The 25,137-nt window shown below is 46.0% G+C and overlaps 1 protein-coding gene across 2 annotated transcripts in view; it reads left to right on the forward strand.

Annotated features, from left to right (window-relative positions):
• The window catches only part of LOC123499374 (Down syndrome cell adhesion molecule homolog), a 96,569-nt gene extending 71,727 nt beyond the window's left edge, over nucleotides 1-24,842 (forward strand). Inside the window, exons 4-34 of one of the 2 annotated variants that reach the window (XM_045247288.1) lie at nucleotides 9,241-9,601; nucleotides 9,710-9,785; nucleotides 9,921-10,071; nucleotides 10,406-10,551; nucleotides 11,969-12,107; nucleotides 12,223-12,353; nucleotides 12,562-12,740; nucleotides 13,045-13,149; nucleotides 13,685-13,805; nucleotides 14,059-14,235; nucleotides 14,767-14,908; nucleotides 15,388-15,536; nucleotides 15,765-15,872; nucleotides 16,047-16,226; nucleotides 16,350-16,526; nucleotides 16,802-16,939; nucleotides 17,053-17,211; nucleotides 17,393-17,542; nucleotides 17,734-17,864; nucleotides 17,976-18,062; nucleotides 18,167-18,428; nucleotides 18,539-18,721; nucleotides 18,816-19,001; nucleotides 19,120-19,226; nucleotides 19,518-19,707; nucleotides 19,795-19,966; nucleotides 20,178-20,363; nucleotides 21,045-21,238; nucleotides 21,949-22,146; nucleotides 22,750-22,921; nucleotides 23,984-24,842. In XM_045247288.1, coding sequence (XP_045103223.1) covers nucleotides 9,241-9,601; nucleotides 9,710-9,785; nucleotides 9,921-10,071; nucleotides 10,406-10,551; nucleotides 11,969-12,107; nucleotides 12,223-12,353; nucleotides 12,562-12,740; nucleotides 13,045-13,149; nucleotides 13,685-13,805; nucleotides 14,059-14,235; nucleotides 14,767-14,908; nucleotides 15,388-15,536; nucleotides 15,765-15,872; nucleotides 16,047-16,226; nucleotides 16,350-16,526; nucleotides 16,802-16,939; nucleotides 17,053-17,211; nucleotides 17,393-17,542; nucleotides 17,734-17,864; nucleotides 17,976-18,062; nucleotides 18,167-18,428; nucleotides 18,539-18,721; nucleotides 18,816-19,001; nucleotides 19,120-19,226; nucleotides 19,518-19,707; nucleotides 19,795-19,966; nucleotides 20,178-20,363; nucleotides 21,045-21,238; nucleotides 21,949-22,146; nucleotides 22,750-22,921; nucleotides 23,984-24,305 — 5,179 coding nt within the window. In that variant the 3' untranslated portion in view covers nucleotides 24,306-24,842. Of the gene's footprint in view, nucleotides 1-9,240; nucleotides 9,602-9,709; nucleotides 9,786-9,920; nucleotides 10,072-10,405; nucleotides 10,552-11,968; nucleotides 12,108-12,222; nucleotides 12,354-12,561; nucleotides 12,741-13,044; nucleotides 13,150-13,684; nucleotides 13,806-14,058; nucleotides 14,236-14,766; nucleotides 14,909-15,387; nucleotides 15,537-15,764; nucleotides 15,873-16,046; nucleotides 16,227-16,349; nucleotides 16,527-16,801; nucleotides 16,940-17,052; nucleotides 17,212-17,392; nucleotides 17,543-17,733; nucleotides 17,865-17,975; nucleotides 18,063-18,166; nucleotides 18,429-18,538; nucleotides 18,722-18,815; nucleotides 19,002-19,119; nucleotides 19,227-19,517; nucleotides 19,708-19,794; nucleotides 19,967-20,177; nucleotides 20,364-21,020; nucleotides 21,248-21,948; nucleotides 22,147-22,749; nucleotides 22,922-23,983 lie in introns of those variants that run through there. The other variant, XM_045247287.1, reaches the window with a different exon arrangement.
• Nucleotides 24,843-25,137: the final 295 nt, after the last annotated feature.

Raw genomic sequence — 25,137 nt, forward strand, 5'->3', positions numbered from 1 at the left:
CCTCCTCCTCCTCCTCCTCCTCCTCCTCCTCCTCCTCCTCCTCCTCCTCCTCCTCCTCCTCCTCCTCCTCCTTCTCTCTCGCTCTATCCTCTTCACTTCTCTTTTTCTTCTCACCGCTCCCTCACTTTCCTGTATATTGTGGGTCTCTTTCTCTTATATTTCCATCCACACACACACACACACACACACACACACACACACACACACACACACACACACACACACACTAAAAGAAGTAAATTTATGAGTCACCACACAGAGAGAGAGAGAGAGAGAGAGAGAGAGAGAGAGAGAGAGAGAGAGAGAGAGAGAGAGAGAGAGAGAGAGAGAGAGAGAGAGAGAGAGAGAGAGAGAGAGAGAGAGAGAGAATTTTCAGTCAACAAATGTGAATCACTGTGAACATTATGCAGTTTGTCTGGTGCAGAAAAAAAAGTTTGTTGTTGTGTTGTTTTTGTTTTTGTTGTTGTTGGTGTGGTGGTGGTGGTGGTGGTGGTGGTGGTGGTGGTGGTGGTGGTGGTGGTGGTGGTGGTGGTGGTGGTGGACTACGGAGCCATCGAGCTGTGAATATGTGTGTGTGTGTGTGTGTGTGTGTGTGTGTGTGTGTGTGTGTGTGTGTGTGTGTGTGTGTGTGTGTGTGTGTGTGTGTGTGTTTCCTTTCTACTCCCTACCACACTCCCCTTTCACCCATTCATCAAGGTCTGGGTGTTATTCTTGCCATCAATATACTTCCTCCACCACACAAAAACTCGTAACATCCACCTGAATATGAAAGCGGTACTCTACCCACACTCTTCATCTCCCCCTCTTATCACGTAAGGCTCAAGATATGCACATACGTTTCATATATGCCAACTGTTGTGTCTCCATTATCGAAGTACGTATAGTTTGCATAATGACACGTTAGTAGATTCAATACATAAATTTCCTCCATAGCCAGATCTGACCAAGGAATAAATCTGCAAGCACTTCTCCACATCTCGACAATTTTCAAAGCCTCTAGTTGAATTTATCCTGTTTTCTTAAGTCTTTACCTAATTTTAAAATGATCCTTAGACTACAAATAAGAGGAATAAATTTTACAAGTGGACTCACATGTAGCCTTTCAAAATAAGGATGAGAGAGATAATCGTCTTGAATACAGAACTAAATATAGTAAAGAACAGAAGATGATTAACCTGCTAGTTTCTTTTGTATGTCCACTGTCTTATGATATGCTATTTGCCCTACTTGTCCTATGATATGCTAACAGGCTTTCTACAACAGTTAATTGATCCTCTAGCACACAGGACTCAAAATACTGAGGAGGAAGGGAATGTGATAAGTTACTCTGGCAGGAAAGACACAAGGAACCTCACATACTAGACTAAAACTAGATACAAGAAGGGAAGGTGTTTTGTTACTTTGACCATAATTATCACACATTATAGACACAGTAGAGACAAGTTAACCGCATATACACAAAAATAAATAAGTACCGAGGTTTTCAGATGTAACTAACCTTACAGACACACACAAATGAAAAGTGGCAAGGTTTTCGGGCTCAAGAAACCTCATTACACACACACAAAAAAAAATGTAAAGTACCAAGATTTGTACATGCAACTAACCTCACTCACACACACACACACACACACACACACACACACACACACACACACAAAGGTAAAAAGTGGCAAGGTGCGCAAGAAAGTAATCTATAAGCAAAAAGCTAAGTAAACACCAAACCAAAAGGTCCATTAACACACAATGGGAGAGAGAAAAGGTTAAGCTATTAAGGTGACTAGGAGGGAGAATTAAGGAGGGGCAAAAATAACCTCGAGGCAGCAGTTGTAACTAAAAATATCCGACCAAAGTGAAAACTGAGGGTGAGTGGAAGAAGAGGATTTGAGAAAGAGGATTGCCCAAGATAAACTAGATTGTTAAGGGATAATAGATTGCCTTCCATCTCCTTTGCTCTCTCACCCTCCCTGCCTCCCTCCCTCCCTCCCTCTCTCTCTCTCTCTCTCTCTCTCTCTCTCTCTCTCTCTCTCTCTCTCTCTCTCTCTCTCTCTCTCTCTCTCTCTTTCTCTCTCTCTCTCTCTCTCTCTCTCTCTCTCTCTCTCTCTCTCTCTCTCTCTCTCTCTCTCTCTCTCACCTCAGACTCACCAACTTTCTCCTGACCTAAGCAAATACAAACAGTTCTCAATGATTTTCCTAAATTCAATGGAAAAATTTATTGCAAAAAACGTTCCCTTTTCTTTTTATAATTTTATCGATCTCTACCCTTACTTTTCTTGTTTTTAATCCTGTTATTTTACACCACTCGCCTTCGTAAACATAAAATAACTCAATTACTATTTCTTTTTCAACAAGGAATTGCGTTTTATCTCAAAATATAACTGAATTTACTAAGATGGCGCAGAAATTTCATGTGCTGCAATATCAGATGTGTGCAGAAATTTTACGATATTGTGCAGAAAATTCAGATAGTGCAGTAATTTCTGGAGATTGTACAGAAATGTCAGATTGTGCAGATATTTCCCTTCATAAATGTAAAATAATTCAATTAACAGTTCTTTTTTTGCCGAGGAACTGCATCTTATTCCTAAAAAACGCGAGATCTTTCAAGTGTGGCAATTAGGAAAAGTTATTATTCTTCTTTACAGTCTGATAATAAAAGAAAAGTTTGAGAGATTATCAAGGAAATCTAGGCAGAGAATCACCCATAAAAGTGTGAAGACCAATCAGAAAACTCCGTAACCATCTCAAATGTCCTTCAAAGATATAAACACAGAAGAGAATGCCAGACAAATCAAGACAATTAATCCCTTTTTATTTTGGCTAACTCTATCGAACCTGCAAGGGAACTGGCGACTAAATGGGACATTTTTTTTTTTTTTTATTATTTGTTGCTCTTGGTCAGTCTTTTTTCTCTCTTACATAAAGTGACGCCCTGAGATCCATCACCAAAGTTACTAATGAAAAAGTTCAGCTAACTTAAAATAAAGAAAATGTCTGAAGTCTTCGTATCTTCATTTATTTTACTTTTTTTTTAAGGCACGCAGTTAAAAAAATATATATATACAAAGACAAAGGAAACACTGACCGACTAACTCTTCTTTACTTAATTTTCTTGAGAAACATTGAAGTCATTGACAAAATTCTCCCTCTCTCTCTCTCTCTCTCTCTCTCTCTCTCTCTCTCTCTCTCTGACACTCTTTTCGTTTCAAATATCAAGGCAACACTCACGAATTTAGGTGCATTTTCACTGTGTTTACGAATGTAGCAAGAAAACATCCAACACAACCACTAAAAAAACACAACAGAGATAAGAAATATAAAATCACATAACATTGAAAAAAATCATTCTTCAAACTAAACCAGAAAAAAAAAATAATAAAAAGCAAAAAAAAACTGAAGAAACACTCAGAAGTACACATCAACACGAATTACGCACACACAACATTGAAAAAGACAGTGTGGAAAGTGAAATTACAAAACAAAAGTAAAAAAGAAATACAGGTACACGAATTACGCAAACACAACATACAGTGTGGAAAGTGAAATTACAAAAAAAATTAAAAAAAAATAGACAGGTACATGAATTACATACACACAACATTGAAAAAGATAGTGTGGGAAGTGAAATTACAAAAAAAGTAAAAAAAAAAATAGGCAGGTACATGAATTACATACACACAACGTTGAAAAAAAAAATGTGAGAAGTGAAATTACGAAAAAAAGTAAAAAAAAAAAATAGACAGGTACATGAATTACATACACATAACAATGAAAAAAAGTGAAATTACAAAAAAAGTTAAAAAATAGACAGGTACATAAATTACACACACACAATATTGAAAAAGATAGTGTGGAAAGTGAAAATACAAAAAAAAGGTGAAAAAAAAACATGTACACGAATTACACACACAACATTAAAAAAAAAACAATGTGAGAAGTGAAATTACAAAAAAAGGTAAAAATAGACAGGTACATGAATTACATACACAAAATATTGAAAAAGATAGTGTGGAAGGTGAAATTACAAAAAAAAGTTAAAAAATAGACAGGTACATGAATTACATACACAGCATTGAAAAATAAGTGTGGAAGATGAAATTACAAAAAAGATAAAAAAATAGACAGGTACATGAATTACATACACACAACATTGATAAAAAGATAGTGTGGGAAGTGAAATTACAAAAAGAAAAGGTAAAAAAAAAGACAGGTACACCAATTACACACACAACACACACACACACACACACACACACACACACACACACACACACACACACACACACACACACACACACACACACACACACACACACACAACATTGAAAAGAAAAAAAAAGCTGTGAAAAGTGAAATTACAAAAAAAAGGTAAGAAAAAGACATGTACACGAATTACACACACACAACATTGAAAAAGACAGTGTGGAAACTGAAATTAAACAAAAGAGATAAACAATAATGGTAAAAGAAATTCGTGAGCTAACCTTAATCCAGAAGCGGGGGCGATCAGAAGGCTAGAAACTGACCATAAATCTGCGATGACCTCTGTAGGATGACCTTTCAACCTCCACCTACGAAAAAATACAACAAATGAATCAAAAAGAAAAAAAAATACGGAAAAAAAAACTAACGGTACACTTCCCACAAATTATCAGCTAATAATTACCAAGCTCTGAATTTGTAATCTAGGAAACATTAAATATTCATTCACACAAAAACCTCAGTTAATATAATAGAACACTTCTTCTGATAGGACAGGGAGGGTAGAGCAGGTTATCATAGGATCAGAGTAGGGTAGAAAAAGGTAGGGAAGGGTAGGGTGGGACAGGGAAAGACTAGGCAAAGTTAGGTTAGGTTAGGTTAAAGTGGGGATAGGTAAGGAGAAGCAGCGTGTGTGGGCAAGGTGGAGTAAAGTGAGACAGAGTAAAACAGAGTAGGGGTGGAAAGACCAAGGGAAAGGAGAAGGAGGGAGGTGTTAGAACAAGGTAAGGCAGTGTGGTGGAAGAGAGAACACGAGAAAACAGCGTTGTGGAAGATGAAAGTTATGATGGTGCTTGGGAGACAAAAGAAAGGTGAAGTGTAATTAAAAACACCTACCTACCTGTGCTTGTTTCTGTTTTAGCACTTCTCCATAAATAGTGTTACTTTACTTCGACTTCTGAATTCACTTACTCCAGTCTTACAACCCTTTAGCCAATTACAGCACGATTCATTCCATCTTAGTCTATTTATTCCACTCAAGTTTCAGTTCAACATATTTTCTACTTTCCCGGCAGTGTAGTTGTCAATATTCAACTCACACTCTAAATATACCGGGTTTGAACTCCCAACAGGCAGCTCAAACTTAGAATTTATTATTAACATGTATATTGAATAGGAACTAATATCATTACTACTCCAGCTTATCCCATGTCTTTAAAAATTCATGTGTCATTATGTCGGTGCTTCTCCAAAAACTCATTTATATTGAACCAAAGCACGTTTGGCTGTGTGGAGTGAGGGATTATGTTCCTCATACACAGATTTCACACCTTAATTTCGTTGCAACCCACCTATACCGATTATCTTTTTCTCTCTTATCTTAATCCAATTTAAAGTAATTCCAGATCAATTTTGTGTCCTCAAAAAAAATATTATGAAAAGTAATGTTGTCTGTATTAATGAGGCGTGTATCCTTTAGTGAGTTGTGTTAAAAATGGAGGTAAGTGGATGAAGTTGCCGGAGCATCACACTCGAGGATCAATTATCACGAGTGGCAGACAAGAGGCTTAACTGTACTTTCCACACACGATTAGTCTTAAGAAAAGCAGGAAAAAAAAATAAATAGAAATTCAGTTCAAGTTTTACATACATATACTTTCATAAACACGTCAATTCACATATCTGTATCTACACAATAACCTCGCGTGTGAGTTGAGTACGCTGACCATTACAAGGGTGCGCCGCTACTTGCTCTCAATATAAAAAAAAATCATCCACATCATGCTAATATATAAATGATTAAAAAAATTTATTACACGTAGCTTAATATCGGTAATCATGTGCTTGCGTGGTAGCCAACACTCCGCACTGGCTAAGTAGGCCCAGCTTTATCTCAGCCCCGTGGCAGCAAACAGACCCCAAGAAATTAAACAAGACAAGATCCCAATGTTATTTGGCGGATAAGAAAAAGCACATCAGATCACTGTATAGCATTACAAAGTTATATTTCATGATAGAAGTTAGCATCAATATAATCAACGAAATATCTCATCTATTTACCTTTTACCTGCGTGATTTGACAGCGACTGGACTTCGTGGCAGACAAACCAGCAAGCTGCAATGAAACTCCTAGAACAGAATGCAATGTTACTTAGTGGTCAAGGTAAAGCCGATGTTTTCTATCACATCACTCCATAGCAAAACACAGTAACTATATTTCATGACAAATTAGCATCAAAACAATTAACAAAAACTAACCCACCTGTTGAGTGCGTGACTTCACCGAGAACCAGGTCACGAATTTCTATGGGAGGGTATACAGTCACTTCAGTCATTTCAGTCTCTTCAGTAATTAGTCGTTTCAGCCACTTCACTAACTATAAGAGTCCAAAAAAAAATGCTGAAGTTTCGCTGGAAAAAAGATGAGCGTTAGTAGGAAGCTTTCTAACCTTCAGTGAGGCGAGGACATCAGGTGCTCCCTCGCCGGTGTCCCTCGATGATACCTGTGCTTTGTACTCACCCACTTCCTGTTAAGAACAAAAGCAATCACCATTGTGTACACATCCAATCAAGTCCACACAAGCACTACATAAAATAAAGAAATCACACCCCCTACAAAAGAGTAAGAGTAGCGAGCATTGCCACATCGCCTCACAATGCACCTTCACCAAAACCGACATCACCATCACCAGCAGAAGGATGATTTTACTCTTAACACTAATAAACTTATTCAGAAATCACATCCCCTACAAAAGAGTAAGAGTGCGAGGTAGCGAGCATTGCCACATCGCCTCACAATGCACCTTCACCAACACTGCCATTACCATCACCAGCAAGAGGGTGATTTTACACATGAGATTGATAAACTGGCTGAAAAATGACAATATATAAATGTCTCTTAAGATATTACCAGATGTAGAAACGAGGACAGGAGACAATAAAAGAAAGGATTAGGTAAATACAACAGGATAAGGAGAGGTAGAGACGGCATAGCAGGACTGACTCCCAAGCTCTGCACTCCATCTTGACGTCACTCGTTAAGATAGGTGAGAATGTAATCCCCTGCTACTGTTTTTAATACCCTTAAATAATCATCAATACCTTAACTTAACACTCTTGTCATTATATTAATCAACATCCATTAAGTGCAGCAAAAGGACAAAAAAATATATACGAGCGGTGTGTGGCAGTCATGTGCTTAACCAGTCCTCCCATCAATCCATCTTCACACAGTCGCTACTTGGGATTATTAGCGCTATTTAGCTTCCATTCCCTTCAAGCTCCTTAACAACTTAACTGAGGGTAGACAATGTATTAGATGCGTGCCGTGAAACAGATGAGAAAATACTAGTAATGAGATAATGAGGAGTCAGTAGCGATAATGTTGCCCACCGGCTGGTCCTCCCCTCCTCCTCCTCGCCATCCCGCCACACGCCTGGCAAGTCACCGGTTTCTTCATCACACGGCCACAAATTATATTCATACCACCCAACAGTCACATCTGCAGGTTGTATATACTGGAAATAAAGTAGGATTAGAAAACGAGCAACATCATTAATAAGGCATAACGAGACCTAACATTACGTCACCAATACTACTACCACCACCACCACCTCCACCACCACAAACATCCCCACCCATTGGACACCGCCTATAGCACATATTTCACCTGATAGAGACATTGAAATAAGATTAAAAAAAATAACGTAGAGACACAAAATAGGAAAGAAGAGAGGAGCAAGGCGGTGGATGAAAGAGTAACGGCGGCAGCAGCGCGGGGCGGAAGGACGCCAGGCACAGGCATTCACTGACGCTGAATTTTCGTTTATTCCTCTGCAAGATGCCTATGTCTATGTACTACCAAACCAGTATGCATAAACACAAATACAATAAGGCGTCCATGTAACTGCATAAGGGTGAGGTAATGTACAGTACAAAATAAGGGAAATATGGAAGGTGGGGAGTGATGGCGTAGCCGGCAGATCATCCCCCCCTTACCCCAGAACATGGCGTCTTCCATATCACCGGTTCTGTTTCTAGATTAATGATCAAATACCCCTTTCACAACCCTGGAAATATAGCTAATGACACACCTGATGACTAATTACCTGGAAATGACGACCAGCGAAGCTCCAGGAACCTCGAAGCAGCACAAAAGGCTCTATAGTTTCATTGTTGTTTCCATAGCTATTATAGATCACACACTCCGCCCTCGGCTGCAGCAGGAACTCTGACGCCTCACCGGCATGTCCCCCCCAGATCCCTCTCTAACCCCTCCCACTTCCCTGTTAACGTATGACGAGCATGCCACTTCACCTCACATATTCTCACAAACTGCCGGCACTCCGAGTGATTCCTCGTGAAAATATATAAATTCTTTTCCTTGCGCGTCTCATTCCTACGTGAAAATGTAAAGTAATGCGGATGATAATTACTAAATACATTTCATTTCACCTGCAATTTTTCCCGCCTGCTACCCTTCCCCGCTTGTTATCACCCAAACCACCACGTAGGTAGTGCAATAGTTACAGCCACTGCTTGTGCCTGTGTTCATGCTGTAAAGACAATTTCGTCTTTTATTTACGTTAAGCCTCATTATCTTACAATATTCAGTAAAGAAAGATTGGTAGAAATGTGTGTTTAGACTGAATGGAAGAACAATAATTATTAATGGCAATGCAGCTGGCACCCACCTTGCCCAGCCCAAAGCCGCCAGAGCTGTGATTGGCTGCGGCTTATATTACGTAGCTGCGCCAGTGTGCTCAACCGGCGGTAAGGGAGCGTTGCTGCGCCACCTTCCCTTCTGTGGAGTTTTGTGTAACATGCTTATTGGAAATAGTCCTTCATTGAATACTCTTTTCCTTTCGTCTTGTATCACGAGAGAAAGAGAGAGAGAGAGAGAGTGTGTGTGTGTGTCCCTTTTATTTATTTATTTTTCTACTACATATTGACAGATATAGACGAGGAGATAAAAAAAAAAACACACAAACAAATTCCAGGCCTTTATCTCTTCCTGAACTGCGTTCCTTTTTTCCCCAGTAAGTGGACGCGAAAGAACGCGGACAGCAGCAGCAACAGCAACAGTAGCAGCAACAGCAGCAGGGTCGTGGGAGCGGCGACTGACGGTGAGGCTGCCGATGTTGTTTACAGCGACACAGAGACCGCAGTGAAGACTGATGTGGACCAAGAAGAGGAAGATAAGCTAGAATACCTTACTGGTGAAGAAGAGGAAGCGGAGAGACGTACTTTCTATGTGGAGGAAGCATTTTACAACGAGGTGGAAGAGGTGGAGGAGGTGGAGGCTGCCTCCAGACTCGTGGCAGGAGGTGCCTGGCCAGGAGGTGTGCGGGGTCATTACATGTCACCGCCGGCTAACATTGATGACCTCGCGCGTGGCCAGGTGAGTATGGAGACCCTTTTGCTACGGGCGGGTCATTCCTCATAATCCTATAATATATACTCGATAAGTGAGAGACTCACTGAGTAGGATGCATTTATCCTCCTGCAGGACACCGAGGCGCTTGTCGGTGGTGGATTGCGTCGGGCGTCGCGGGATCTCGGTTTGTCCCATTACCCGCACACAGGTATTGCATACTGTGTTTCTAGTCCTGCTGTTGCTACTCTTACTGCCTATACAAGCACGTACCTAGAATCATGTGCACAGATATTACCACTTTCCTCTGAGTCGCTAATTCTCCTTGCCTTTTTTTTCCCCCCAGAGACCGCCCCACAGTTTCGCTACACGCCCATTGACCAGACAGTCTCTCCAGGGGCGCCCGTGTCCCTTAAGTGCTCGGCCGTGGGTTCCCCTCCGCCAGTGATCACCTGGACCCGCGATCAGCAGCCCTGCCGCCCTCCCACCGGTAAGTCGTGCCACGCGTCCTGCCCCAGGGGCGTCTAACTTCCCCTCACCTCCAAGACCTACTCCAGGAGCCGCCCTGTTCACAGTACTAAGATCATAACATGATCTTATTACCTTGAATTATGTATTATGAAACTCGAGTCTGCTGATCCTAAAGACAAATCAGCCTGATTACACTACAGCTCACGAACCCTTCCCTTACCGCCCATCCTCTCCCAGGAGCCCGTCCCTCCCTGCAGCCCCCAGACACGCACCGATCACCACTCATTCCTCCACCTCCCCCACAGGCCTTCTCATTCAAACTTCACTATTAAAAACTGAGACGTCCCTCCCCAGGACCAGCGTGGGCAGCTTCCGCACCGCGCTGGGGCAGGTGGTGAGCCACGTAAACCTGAGTGACGTGACGGTGCGGGAGGGCGGCTCCTACACCTGCACCGCCCACAATGCCCACGGTGCCCAGGCACACTCCTCCCGCCTTAATGTGTACGGTGAGTCTCATCCCATTGCCCACCGCCTCCAGTAGTTAACAGTCACTTGGTGCTGGGGGATTTTATTCAGGTCATGCGGGCCGCAGGTGACATGATCCTCAAGAGACAAGACAGATCGGCCTGAGTGCAAATAATCCTCATGCAAGACATTTGCTGGTCGAGACACGTGATCCAAAAATGTCTCTAGACTCAGACGTCTGGACTACAGGCTTCATGAGGGCAGCATGGGGAGCCACAGCCACAAACACCAATATAACGTCTGCCAACTCACCCACTACTGAACCATATCCATCCATCCACTCAAACTCTAACCTATATCCACTCACTTGCATCCACCCACATCCATTCTTAACTCCATCCATCGACCCACCGACTCACACTCACCCACCCACAAACATTACCCCATCCATCCAACTACCCACTCAACCATATCCACCTATCCACCCACTGCACACTACGCACATATCCACCCGCCCATCCATCTACCCTTCCCCTACCTACTTACTCACCCGTCTACACTCACCCATCCACCCATCATCCCACCCACACTCATCAATCCACTTACTGTTTACTGCACATATACAATCACTAACTCAACACACCCATCCATAAGTGACTCTCTCTCTCTCTCTCTCTCTCTCTCTCTCTCTCTCTCTCTCTCTCTCTCTCTCTCATTGGATTAGTGGATGAAGGACGGATGTGTGAATGGATGGCGGTGGGTACATAGGTGGATTGATTGATTTGTGGATTTGTGGGTGATTAGGTGAGTGAGTGGATAGGTAAGGGTGAGTGGGTTGTGGGTTGTTAGATGCGTGGATGGGTGAACGGGTATACTAATGTCTGGGTGGGTATTTGTCTATATGGATGTATGAATGGGCAGCAGCATTGATGAGTGGATAAAAGGGTGGATGGATATCTATGTGGATGGGCGGGTGAGTAAGTGGATGATCTGGTAGAGGGATGGATGGATGAGTGGGTTATAGGTAAGTGTAATGGTGGATAGGGTGGTTGGTATGGGTAAGTGGATAATAGTGTGAGTGACTGTGTGGGTAGATTAGTGGATGTTGGTGGGTGGGTAGATGGTTAGTGGGTAAGTGAAGGGCTAGACGAATGGCTGGGCCGATGGGAGTCATTGGCTGGATGGATGTGTGAGTCAGTGGATCGGGAGATAGTTGAGTGAATGGGGGAATGTGGCTGGATAAGAAGATTGATGGCTTGGTGAACACCATATTGGTATCTGCCTTCTGGAAACTTGAAATCCAGACGTTTGGAGTATTTTAGAGCCCAAGTGATTAGGGTAGCATCTGATTTGTGGCTTTTATGACCTGAGTACCATCCACCTCAGTACTAAGTGAATAGCTCCCCCAATGTTTGCTGCCTCACACCCGCCGCTCACTAACCCACCCACTCCCAACAGGTCCGCCCTTCGTGCGAGCCATGCCCAACGTGACCGCCGTGGCGGGGGAGGACGTGAAGCTGTGGTGTCCAGCGGGCGGGTATCCAGTGCCCGCCGTCTCCTGGAGGAGAGAGGGGCGCTCCCTCCCATCCTCCATCAGGTAAGAATTCATACCTTGTCTTGCCAGCGAGTCCTAATTCATCCTGACGCAGGAGACAACAGTGACAGACATCAGTGAGTGCTAAGAGAGGTGCTGAAAGGCGTGTGTGTTGCAGGCAAGAAGTGCTGAGCAACGGTACGCTGCTGGTGCGGACGGCGAGCCACGAGGACGCCGGCCGCTACTCCTGCGTGGTGACTGGACGGCAGGGCCAGACCGCCGCCTCGCACACCTTCCTGCACGTCCTCAGTGAGTCACCATTCCCTCTCACCCTCTTCCTTCAAACCACTGTACCTTCCAAACTGAATATGTGCTTGTATATTTATCTTTCTATCACCCCACCAACACGTTTCTACATGTAACAGTTTCCCCTGCAAACCCTCTCCTCGTCCCTTCATTCGCCGTGTTTTATGATCTAAAAGGAGGCAAAATAAATGGTATCTTTTCTATTATTCAGAGCCGCCAGAGATTGACACGTTCACCTTCCGGGCGGGGCTGGAGGAGGGGCGACGGACGCAGTTGTCGTGTATGGTGACGGGTGGCGACCTGCCCATCACCATCAACTGGCTCAAGGACGGCCGCCACCTCCAGCATGACCCGGACCTCGAGAGTAAACAAGTTAGCGACTTTTCGAAGGTGAGCCTTGGAAAGCTTCAAAAGAAAACGTGTGATATTTGAAAACGAGTGCCTTTGATGGAGGACTTTGATGCAATTTGTTGTGTGAGTTGTCAATATCCTATTTGTCTCCCAGGCTGTTTTCGTGAAGCTGCACCAGATGAAGGGAGTGGGTGGATCGATACATTGACTCTAGGTCGTAACTCATGGCTATATTCATGATTTTTTTTTATTTATAAGTTGCAGCCCCCAACATTTTGCTGAATATTGATAGAACGTAACTTTTCTTCATTCGAGGGCTCAACTAATCGGGTCACTCCCTCAGGTGCTGGTGTTCAAGAGGTTGCAGGAACACCACTCGGGCACCTACACGTGTGAGGCCGCCAACGCCGCCGCGTCTGTCAACCACACTGCCACTCTCAAAGTCAGGGTGAGTTACTGAGGGCGCCAATCTACTTAACCTTTTCAGTAGACAAATATAAAGGAAAGGTCCGTATTCAGAAACGCTTTGATCTCACCCGGGTTGCTTCTAAGACCACCTAAATTATATCTATAAGCCGGATTTCCAAAAGTGATTTTCCTTTTAATAATGAATAAATCTTCTTAATCAGTTATCAAACCCATAACGGCAAACTTGAAAATGTGTACCTTCAAATAAAACCTTTTAAAGTAGACAGAAGTGCTTTGGAATACAGTCTAAATCATAGAATGGAATACAATTTTTAGGCCACAAATGTGAAGGACAACAGAACGAGTTACAGACGTAAGTGACGCTACATATAATCGTGAAGATTGAATCCTTTCGCGCCCTCCCGCCGTTGAGTAGCTGAAAGGAAAGAATAATCGATAAAGAAGACACAGATTACCTGCTACAGATGTAAATAATAGGTAGAGAAATTACAGGTAAATGTCACCCGCCTCATTCACACTCAACTGCACCTCTCTTTTTCTTTCTCCTGTTTCAGGTGTCGCCTCGGTGGGTGGTAGAGCCTGGGGGAAGCACGGCGCTGGTGGATTCAACGGTGGTGATGGACTGCAGCGCCCGAGGCCACCCACAGCCCGTCATTACCTGGATGAAGGCACCAGGTACTCACAACTGTGTTACCGGAATAAGAGTCCATTTTGAGGCGTTCTGAAATGCTACAATGACGCTAAACTTGAGAAAAATTTGCTACACGTGTTGTATTTTCCCTAACTCTTACTTTACGGAGCATTAATGTAGGAGTAACCATTATAAACAGCTACATCTATCCCACTATACGTTTCCTTGAATACCTCTCAAGTACCTCAGCTATCCTCTGTGCATCTGCACAATCCATTATATACCGCGCCACCACAGGGAACACCAAGAGGGACTTCCAGCCGCTGGTGGTGGACGGTCTCAGGTCCTCGCAGGCGTCCAACGGCTCGCTCATCTTACAGAACACGAAGACCTCTGATGCTGGCTGGTACCTCTGCCGCGCCGCGAACTCTGTGGGGAAGCCGATCTCCAAGGCCGTCCAGCTCACCGTGCATGGTACGCCATAAGGCACACCATGGCATGCTTTATACCTATTTAGACATTTTTCATTTGACAATCAAGTCTGCTTGTATTCAATTCACTGTAATTATTTCGAAAACATTTATTTCCTTAGAGTATTTGTGTAGTCGTGGTCAAATACATACAATACACATCTGGCGGCGAGGGACGTGCAGGGAAAGTTACTATGATGTGCAGGAGTTTGGTGGTTCACTTGTCTCCTTCATCCATTAGCACTAGTAGCAGTAGCTCATAGTCCACAGCTTTACAGTATTGTCATCACACAGATTACTTTTTTTCTATAATGAAGGAAAAGGACATGCAGCTTAATGATAATTACTGAAACAAAATATCAAGTCCATAAACCACACCTGGCTGACTCACCACCTCTCCATACTCATCTGTTTCACTAACCATCTCCCTCACCCGCCAGTCTCCCACGCACACCTGTCACATTATTTGCTTACCTCAAACACTTGTGCTTCATTCATGAGTTTCTCTTCATTCATGCCTCTTGCTTGCCCTCAGCCCCGGCCCGCGTGATGACAGAAGGGGGAAGAGTGACAGGTCACGCCGGCCAGGTGGTGACGGTGACGTGTGAGGCCACAGGTGACGATCCTCTCACTCTCACGTGGCTGAGGCATCACGCCCCCATCTCACCTGGACACAGGTAACACGCTGCGCCATCTACATTATTATTGAGCTTCAGTAATAGTACGAAGACTGTATTCTAAAATATAAAATACTAAAATATCCTTAAGGCATCTTTGTACATCCTACAGTTAATGATCGATATAAGTACAATTAATTTATAAGACAAAGATTAAATCCATCCACTCACTTTCTATCCAATCGCTGTTTTCTTTATCAGGATTTGGCGCCATGTACTCCTCCAAGTATTTCTGTCCCTTGCATCTCTTCCTCTGTGACTCTTGTCCTTTTAAATTTCTATCACATTTACAACTCTCCATGTCACTCTCTATCTTCCCCTCGATCTTCTTCCCTCAAGTTGCTTTCTCCTGGTTTTTAATCGGCTTCTGGTCTTCTCTTCTTACTTCGTGACCAAACCATCTCATTTTACACCCCATTATCACTTCTGTAATGCATTTCACTCCTGCTTTCTTTTCACTTTCCCCTTCACTTCGCCAGGGCCACCATCAGGGAGAGCGAGGGGGGCGGAGTGGTGCGGGCGGTGCTGGAGATGCACTCCGTCACAGCTGCCGATGCGGGCCCCTACACCTGCCGCGCCAGCAACCCACACGGTGACCACTCGCAGGTGTTTGACGTGGCCATCATAGGTGAGTGTCAGCACCCACTTGTTCTCTCTTCATCCCACTTCAAAAACACCTGTTTGGGAAGATGCTTATTTACTTATTGATTGATACATATTGATATTGCCATTTGTTTCAAGTTTTCAGTCTTCATTAATGCAATATCTGTTATTTTCCTGCACTTTGCTTATACTGTGCCACACTCTTCTGTTTTGCGATAATTGACACATTTTTACTTTCTTCCCTCTTTCCCAGAGCCTCCCACGCCACCTTCTAACGTCGAGGTCAGCGAGGTCACCAGCCGGTCTGCCATGGTGACGTGGCGCCTGCCCCAGCCTGCTGCCGTCACCATTCAGTACAAAGGTAATCAATCCTTCGTTTCTTTTCTTCAATCCCAGTCCACCGTCACCGCCACGCCACGCTCCTTATCGCCAAGGGCGCTGCGCTATATATATTTTCTTCATATTATTTGTGTTTTTTTGCCATTTTCCTGCAGCATGGTTATAAATAAAGTACATTTTTTCTATTCTCAAGCAGCAGCGGAGGACGAGATGTGGGCTTCGCACGGGCGTAACGTGAGCGTGGGTCAGTGGGCGGCGTCACATGTGCTGACGGGCCTCTCTCCCCACCTCACCTACGTAGTCAGACTGATGGCACACAACGACCTGGGGGTGTCGCTGCCCTCACCCACGCAGCTCTTCACCACCACGGAGGAGGGTGAGTGGCGCGGAGACCAGCACTGACATGCATGTGGCAGGTTGTGGCAATCCTTGCATATCTATAAACGTATCAAGTCAACACTTTAGTCACTTCGTATCCATGTGTTTCCTTATTCCACAGCCCCCTCAGGGGCCCCAAGAGACGTGAGGGTAGCAGCAGGGGGGCCACGCTCACTGCTTGTCACCTGGCGAGCGCCAGACACCCGCCTCACCCACGGAACCCTCAGAGGCTACACGCTCGCCCTGCGCCGCCAGAACCTGCAGGGCCACTTCACCTTCATCACCAGGCCTGTCATAGGTGAGAGAGAGAGAGAGAGAGAGAGAGAGAGAGAGAGAGAGAGAGAGAGAGAGAGAGAGAGAGAGAGAGAGAGAGAGAGAGAGAGAGAGAGCGAAAGCGAGAGAGAGAGAGCGAAAGCGAGAGAGAGAGAGAGAGAGAGAGAGAGAGAGAGAGAGAGAGAGAGAGAGAGAGAGAGAGAGAGAGAGAGAGAGAGAGAGAGGGGGGGGGGAGGATGGAGAAAAGGGGAAGACAAAACTTATAAAAACTCACTTTAACCCTCGCCATTGTTTTCTCAGACCTGGGCGGCGTGGAGCAGTACGAGGTGCGTGGCCTGGTGCCGGCGTCCCTGTACGAGGTGGCGGTGCGGGCCTTCACCAGGGCGGGTCCGGGGCCGCTCTCCTCCCCAAGGATCGTCGACTCCACCTCCCATGACGGTAGGCCGGGGACGTTGAAACATGGAGAAGGAGAGAAGCGAAGGGAATATCATTTACCTTATTTTCTCTCATTTTCATGTTAAACCATAAGATTTTCGCACATCTTCCTGCAGCTCCATCGTGTTCTCCTGCCGGAGTGTCATGTCGCGGGTCTGGGCGCGGTGGGGTGAGGGTGTGGTGGTCGCCGCCGTCCACTAGTTGTGTCCATGCTCCTGTCAGCGGCTATACCATCGTCGCCACGCCCACTAGACACGTCCACTCCTCTGGTGACAGTGAGTGGCCTGCAGCATCCTGTTCATTCGACAACGCTGTTCAGACTAGGAGAATAACAAGAAAAGTTGTCCTTAGTCATTAAGTGCTGAAATTCATTATGATCCACGCTTCAATAATTAACGCAGACTAATGAACCTGTACCGTCAGCCATGAGATCTAATAGTGTGTATACCACACCAGGCAGCGCGTGGGAGGTGAACACAACCAACCTGGAGAAGAATCTGGACTCCTTGCCGCCCGCCACCAACATCAGCGTGAGGGTGAAGGCTTTCAATGAGGTGGGCTTCTCTCCGCCCAGCCGACCTGTCTTCTGCGTCACTGAGGATGATGGTGAGGAGCTGAAATCTTTCATTTTTACCTTTGTATAGTGACTAGAATTCAAACTTGCTGTTTGAACAAAGAACTGCAGACGACTCTATAACTGAGTCATCAAAACAGCATGTGCAATACAACATTTCAACCTAATATGGTAATATTGATAGTTCGTTTCATGTATTACTTCTTTTCCGTGTGTCCGCCAGTGCCCGGCCCGCCTGAGGGAGTGAGGGCAGTGGTGACTGGCCCGACCACGCTGCTGGTTACGTGGTCGCCGCCGCGACCCCACACTGGCACCATCCTCCACTACACACTGTACTCCTCCAGGGACGAGCAGGTGAGGAAGCGAGGGAAAGGAAACAGGAAAGCAAAATGCCAAGACAGATCTGTCCATGAACAGCAGGGAATGCTTTCTTGCGGAGATTAATGTACTCTTCCCTCGTTGCAGGTGGCGATCAGGGACGTAGTGGGCGCCGGAGGCTCGGAGGCTACATGGCGGGAGCTGAGCGGCCTCACGCCTGCCTCCCGGGTGCAGGTGAGTCAGCGGCGCCACGGCTGCCTCTTTGTGCTGCGTCAGAAGTGTTGTACTTGTCAGCCTGGAGAGTCGTGCTGCAGGTAACCCATTCCGCTTCGTCTCAGGTGTGGGTGACGGCCAACACCGTGGCGGGGGAGGGCACTCCGTCACCAAGAATCACCGCCATCCCCAACCCCAAGCCCAGCTACACCCCTGCAGCTGTGGGAGGCGGCAGAACATGGCATGTGGGCGTAGGGGCGGGCGTCACCTTGGGCTGCCGAGGTCTGGGCTCGCCATCTCCCACAACCAGTTGGATGCGCGGGGGCGTGGCGGTGACCAGTGGACAGCTCATGCAACTTTTACCTGGGGGAGATCTGCACCTCACAGGTGAGTGACGCGGAAAGGCAGCAAGTGGAGGAACAAATCAGATTCTAACTAGCAGGTGATAATCTTTCCGAAGCGCCTTGCACGCAATCCCAGCCTGACTCTTCCCGCAGCGGTGCGTGAGTCCAACAACTACACGTGCTGGGCAAGGAGCAGCGCGGGTGTGGACACCCTCACACACCAGGTAGTGGCCCTCACGCCCCCCGCAGCGCCGAGCCTTTCACTCTCCCACGCCTCCCACCACGCCCTCAACCTCACCATCACGTCTGCGAGTGACGGAGGTGCTCCAATACTGGGTAGGTCTCCTTTGTAGCCTTACGATGTATACTTTTGAGGAAGCGGCGTGTTGTCGTGCCTGGCTGGGGCACTCATGATCTTGGTCTGCCTCAGGGTACACGGTGCACCATCGTGGGCGCGCTGGAGAGTGGGTGGAGGTGGAGGTGGCTCCCGGGGTGAGCGGAGTCGTGGTTCGGGGGTTGCCGTGTGGGGCGCCACACCACGTTTACTTGACGGCGTGGAACAGCCAAGGTGCCTCCGCCCCGAGCCCCGTCCTGGTGGCCAACACTCTCGGCAGCCGTGAGTACAGCCGTTGCCTTCCATGGATGTCTCTAGTTATTTTGCATAATTAATATCTGCTGTGCACCATAACCACGTGTTCTCGGCCTGCCCTCACCGCCACTCTTGTTCCCGCTAGCCCCCGGCAGACCTGAGCCTGAGCGACTCGTGGAGGTCAACTCGACGTGCGTCACGCTGCGCCTCTACGCCTGGCCCGAGCTGGGTTGCCCCATTCAGTCCTGGAAGGTAAGTGTGCCCTGTCCCGCTCTGCCCTGCCCGACTCTGCCTGGCAGGAGGCTGGCATAGCGGAGCGGCGATCGCAAGGGCATTCAGTTTGTTTACTTTTTTTTATAAAAATAAAGGAGTAGAATATGGCAAAGCAACTCTTTAAACACATAAATGTACTGATGACATTATGGATGCAATCAAGAATAACTCCAGTCTTTTACCTGTGTATCATTGACACTCAGTGTTTTGGTGTGCGGCGTGTCAGCCTCCCGCCACCGCCGCTGCCTCACCACTGTCTTCTTGCCGCAGGTGGAACTTGGCACAGAGGATGACGGCGCCACGTGGACGCCCCTTCATTCCCGCGTCACTCTTGACACCACCGACCTTGGCGTGTGTGACCTCGCCTCAGCCTCGTGGCACCTGCTGCGCGTTACGGCCTCCTCCACTGCGGGAGACACCACCGTAGTGTACCGCGTAGCCACCACCGATGGTGCAGGAGGTGAGGCGAAAAAACAAGAGACAACAAATAGTTTCCATATACACTCAGCCTCACCTTCCCGCCACTAACCTTGACCACCTCCGACAGGCTCCATCGCGGCAGAGTCCGTACAGGAGGTGCTGATGAGCGGGGTCGGCGGGCCCGGGGGTTGGCTGGATGCACACATAGTGGCAGGGGTGGTGAGTGCGCTGCTTCTCGCCACAGCCTTCATCATCTGCGTGTGCGTCGCCGTCAGGAGGAGGAGATATGGTGGCTATAGGTAAGTACTGGGGAAAGAGTAAGGTGATGAGGAGAGGTAGTAATGGAATGCAGGACACTAAACTTTATGATGGAGCTGGAATGCGAAGACAACACATAGGTTGGTAAAGATGCATAAAAAGAGAAATCTGAAGAAAGAAAAACTATGTTATTACAAAACACGAGAGAAGGTAAAAGAGGCAAGAAGAAGCTAAACATGTCTCCACTTACAGACAAGGGGACAGTGTGGACGAGAAGGGCGGCAGTGGCGAGGACGACAACGCCCGTAACTCCGAGCTGACCCGCGCCCACCTGTACTCTCCGACACCCACCAAGAAGCCCCGCGGGTCCCTGGCATCCCTCAAGACCCAGGACGACACCTCGGATCCCTACGAGATCTGTCCTTACGCCACCTTCAGGTACCACCCTCAGTAGTAATAGTATTAGTAGAAGTAGTAGTAGTAGTAGTAGTAGTAGTAGTAGTAGTAGTAGTAGTAGTAGTAGTAGTAGTAGTAGTAGTAGGAGGAGGAGGAGGAGGAGGAAGAGGAGAAGGAAGAGGAGGAGTAGTGACGGTGGTGGTGGTGGTGGTGGTGGTAGTAGTAGTAAGTAATATGAACGTAAGAAAATAAGAAAAGCTGCAAGAAACCTTCAGAATTACAAGTAGTAGTACCTGTATAAGATAGTAGTAGTAGTAGTAGTAGTAGTAGTAGTAGTAGAGGAACCCAGTTCAATACATAGACAAGTTCTTATGAATACTCACATTGATTAGAGAGTAGGTGGTTGTTGCTTCTCTGATCTTCTCTTGACTGGAGGAGGTTTTACCAAGGGGGGGGAGGAGGGAGAGAGGACTAGAGGAACACTATACGAGACTTTTCCTTCCTCTCGTATACCTTTACCATTACCATCGTCGTTATTAAATATTCCTCTGCCTACTCATCTCTATCTGGCTCACTTGCTCTTCCTGTCCTTTTTATTTCATTTTACGCTGCGTCTCTCTCTCTCTCTCTCTCTCTCTCTCTCTCTCTCTCTCTCTCTCTCTCTCTCTCTCTCTCTCTCTCTCTCTCTCTCTCTCTCAGCTCCGTTCCTCTTGCCCTCTGTAGCGTCGGTAGCTCGGACGGCACTTTAGAGTACGGTCTGTCTCTTCACGCCATGACTCCCCGCGACTGTCTGGACCACCCCGCCGCCGCCCCACACCCGCACCTCAGTGACAGACACGCCCCCGCCCCGCCCCAGTCCCCGGCAGCCTACGGTCATGTCGGCAGGCAGAGATCGCAGTCCCATTACAAGGAAACTGGTGAGCAAGGTGTGTGTGTGTGTGTGTGTGTGTGTGTGTGTGTGTGTGTGTGTGTGTGTGTGTGTGTGTGTGTGTGTGTGTGTGTGTGTGTGTGTGTGTGTGTGTGTGTGTGTGTGTGTGTGTGTGTGTAGAAATGGACGTTTTATGTGTTTCAAGTTTTATTCTCTTTCTAGCCATTTACAAGCTCCTATAGAAAACATTTTGATGGACCATACCTTCCAAATCCTCCTGTAATTGTACTATTTGGTTGTAGTCAATGAATCTATGTGTGTGTGTGTGTGTGTGTGTGTGTGTGTGTGTGTGTGTGTGTGTGTGTGTGTGTGTGTGTGTGTGTGTGTGTGTGTGTGTGTGTGTGTGTGTGTGTGTGTGTGTGTGTGTGTGTGTGTGTGTGTAGCAATAGCAGTAAATGTTTTTTGTTATTATTCTTGTGTTATAAAGTGTCTTAGCTACATTCATTAGGATGTTTTCGTTTGTATGTTTTAGCTCTGTTTATCTACCTTCACAATTATCTCTATTTTCGCTACATTTACAAAAAAAAAAAAAAAAAAAAAAGAAGAGAAAACAGTTATCATCTTAAAATCCTTATGAAAATTTATCTATACATTACACAATTCAATTACAAACTGCATTTCCTCCACATCAATAGTAACACAAAGCTACACGACACATAACACATCCATTTTCTCACTCCCTTTCTTCGCCTGCTGCAGAAATCGCCTACATCACACGGGGCGGCAGGGCAGAGTACGGCAGCAGACCAAAGTCCATCCCAGGCGCGCAGCTCCCTCCCACCTCCACCACGCCCGCTCCTACTGCCGCCCCAGCCGCCTCCGAGCAACGGCAGTGGACGGAGGAGGCCAGGAAGGACACGCGAGGCCGCCAGCACCGCCCCAGGAGCCGCAGTAGAGGTAAAGAGGGCGAGGGACGATGACATAACGCTACGGAAAGTGGTGACATATTGAATCATTTGGTAATGCTCCTGCTCTGTTCCTTCCTCACTCTCAAAGGGCTGTTGTTGAAGCTACACGTTTGTCTTTATTTTTAAGGGTGTTTTGTCTGCTTCTAGTAATTTCTATATTATTAACAGGAGAAACAGTCTTGAGAACTCGGCTAATTATCATTCCCGGCATTTAAAAGTAGTTTTGGTGAGAGACCGAGCGTTTCTGAATATGAATCTGGAATTAAGCTCAACATACGTATATACAGTATATGTATATACTATATAGAAACACACTTTATATGGTAATCTCAGGTAAGCTCTGGAACTTCTTTCCTGCTTCTGTGTTTCCATCTTCTTGAGACTTGAACTTACTTCAGAGGGAAGTTTCAAGACATTTATCCCTTACTTTTTGGCTAGCTCTCTCGGACATGCACGGGAACTGGCAACTAAGTGGACCCTTTTTTTAATTCTTTCTGTTACCCTTGGCCAATATTCCCCTCTTACATAAATAAAACATTGCTCCCTCGCATCTCTGATTAAAAATGAAAATCTATCTTTTTCTCACCTCCAGCGGACACGCCAGGCGGAGGGCGAGACTCGAGCACTGAAAGCAACGACGCGTCCTCTCCCGTGCAGCAGCAGCGCCACCACCATCACTACCAGCACCACCACCACCCGCAGGCAGGGGGCGGCGCGGGGGGTAGAGCTGGCCCCCACCCTCTGCCGCCTGTCCGCCATGCCAGGTAGTCTCAGGTAGAGGAGGCTGAGCTGTGTAGGTGGAGTCTGGCTGCCGCGGCTCCCACCACCTCCACCATTATTCCTTTCCTCCATCCTCCACCCTTCCTTCTCCTCCACCTCCTCTTCCATCTTTTTACTTACTTCTCTTCTATGCTTTCTATTTTATTCAGGTCTGTTTCTTCTATTCCTCCTTCTTTTCTTCTTTTCGTACTCTCTACTCCTTTTATCTCGTCGCCCAGTTCTTTTCCTTCCATTTTATTTTTCAGCGCTTTGCTTCTTCTCTTTCGTTATTCGTTTATTCAGTCTTTCTGTTATCTCTCCCTCTCTCTCTCTCTCTCTCTCTCTCTCTCTCTCTCTCTCTCTCTCTCTCTCAGCACTTGCATCCTGCCTGGTGTGGTTAAGCATGCCTTGTACTGTAAATATCACATAAAACTTCATACTAAACTCTACTCAAAAGGTCAAAAGGACGCGCCAGTCATCTTTTTTTTTTTCCATCTAGTTTTTGCTTCACTCACGCAGAGACAATACATTAAGCTCACTCATGCGCTAAGATCCATGCACGCCAACGCCTCACAAGTCGCAGGTGTGTTCTCTAAATACAATATCTAAACCTACTCTAAGGATGAGATCAAGAACAATTCATCAGCGTAATGTACAGTAGTGTTTTATAAAATTGTGTGTTTATTCATGCATATTTTTTTTAGGTAATTCTAGTTTATCAGTTTTTTTTTTTTTTTGTCATTAATTCACTCATGTTTATGAACTCATCACTCTGTTTTTAAGTGAGTCACCCTACACATAAACGACTTTTTTTGGATAATATAACGCGTGGATTTTTTATTACCTTATATGAGTGTCCTATAGTTCACCCACTCATTACACGTGTGATTTGTAGCTGTATGTATGTACGTAGTCGTGCTGCACATACTCGTACCATAAATGTGGTCCGTGCCCTTGTCCCCTCATCCCTTCACCCTAACCCTCGTGTGCGCACCCTCCCGTCTCCACAGACAGGCAAGATGAAACTAAACACGTGTGATCGAAATCTATCTTGATCCCGTTGACAGAGCGCGAACCGAATCCTCCTCCAGTGATTCCTCGACGCTCACGCCACCCCGCCCACTCCACCCACCCTCCGCATTCTCCGACTCCAGGGAATTGTCGGAGGCTGAGTGTGACCGAGAGCTGCGCCGTGGAGCTGAGGGAGAGGGCGGGAGAGCGAGAGGCGGCCAGCAGGAGATCAAAGCCGAGTTGACCGTCCTGCTGCAAAGATATCAGCAGCAGCAACAGCAGCACCGAGACGAGGACGTGGTGCAGCAACAACAGCAGCAACAGCAGGATGGCAAGCGACGGGCACCAGAAAGAAATCCCTACACGATTAATGTTTAGTGTTGCCCTGTGCTGTACTGTACATAGTGAACGGTGAAGGATTGAAGAGTATATGAGTTAAAAAATGTGCTGTGTTATATTTTCTGTTTTTTTTTTTTTTTCGCCTGAATGTTTCTATGCTGGTTTGAAATTAGTTACTTGTTTTCTTGAGCCACTTTTTCATTCATTTATCATTACTGTTATTTGATTACTATTGTTTATTTATTTTGGTAAACATGTCCTAGTATTTGTTTGTGTAGCGCCACTTGTGTAGTGCACCACACCGCCGAGGTTGTGACGCGAGGCACCATTACCTTGTTGTGATGACACGCTTTATATTCCTACTCAACCTAGATGTAATAATGCTAATATCAGTACATAAGAATAATAAATACAAATCTTATATATATATTGTGTGTGTGTGTGTGTGTGTGTGTGTGTGTGTGTGTGTGTGTGTGTGTGTGTGTATGTGCGCGCGGGTTTTATATATGTTGTCTTTGGAATCCATCTCGACGTGAATTGTTTATGATCTGTGCTGAATAAAGGTGATCAACGTTGTCTCTGCTAATTCACACGCACCTCTAGTTTATTATAGAGGCAGCAGGAGCAACACCTGTCTGAAGTCAGCTGCGGTACCACTAACCAGCGGTAAAAAAAATAACGCCAAATCCAGTGTGCTAGTTAAGCGTACCTTGAAATAGACAAACGTACTATCTGTTACATACTAAAGTGTGCTGATCCTCATGACGAGAATCGAGGGTGTAAACTGACCCCACACACACACACACACACACACACACACACACACACACACAATATCTCCACCCCGGCCGGGTGGAGATATTTGGGTGTG

This window comes from Portunus trituberculatus, chromosome 49 (assembly GCF_017591435.1).
Source record: "Portunus trituberculatus isolate SZX2019 chromosome 49, ASM1759143v1, whole genome shotgun sequence".
NCBI lineage: Eukaryota > Metazoa > Arthropoda > Malacostraca > Decapoda > Portunidae > Portunus > Portunus trituberculatus.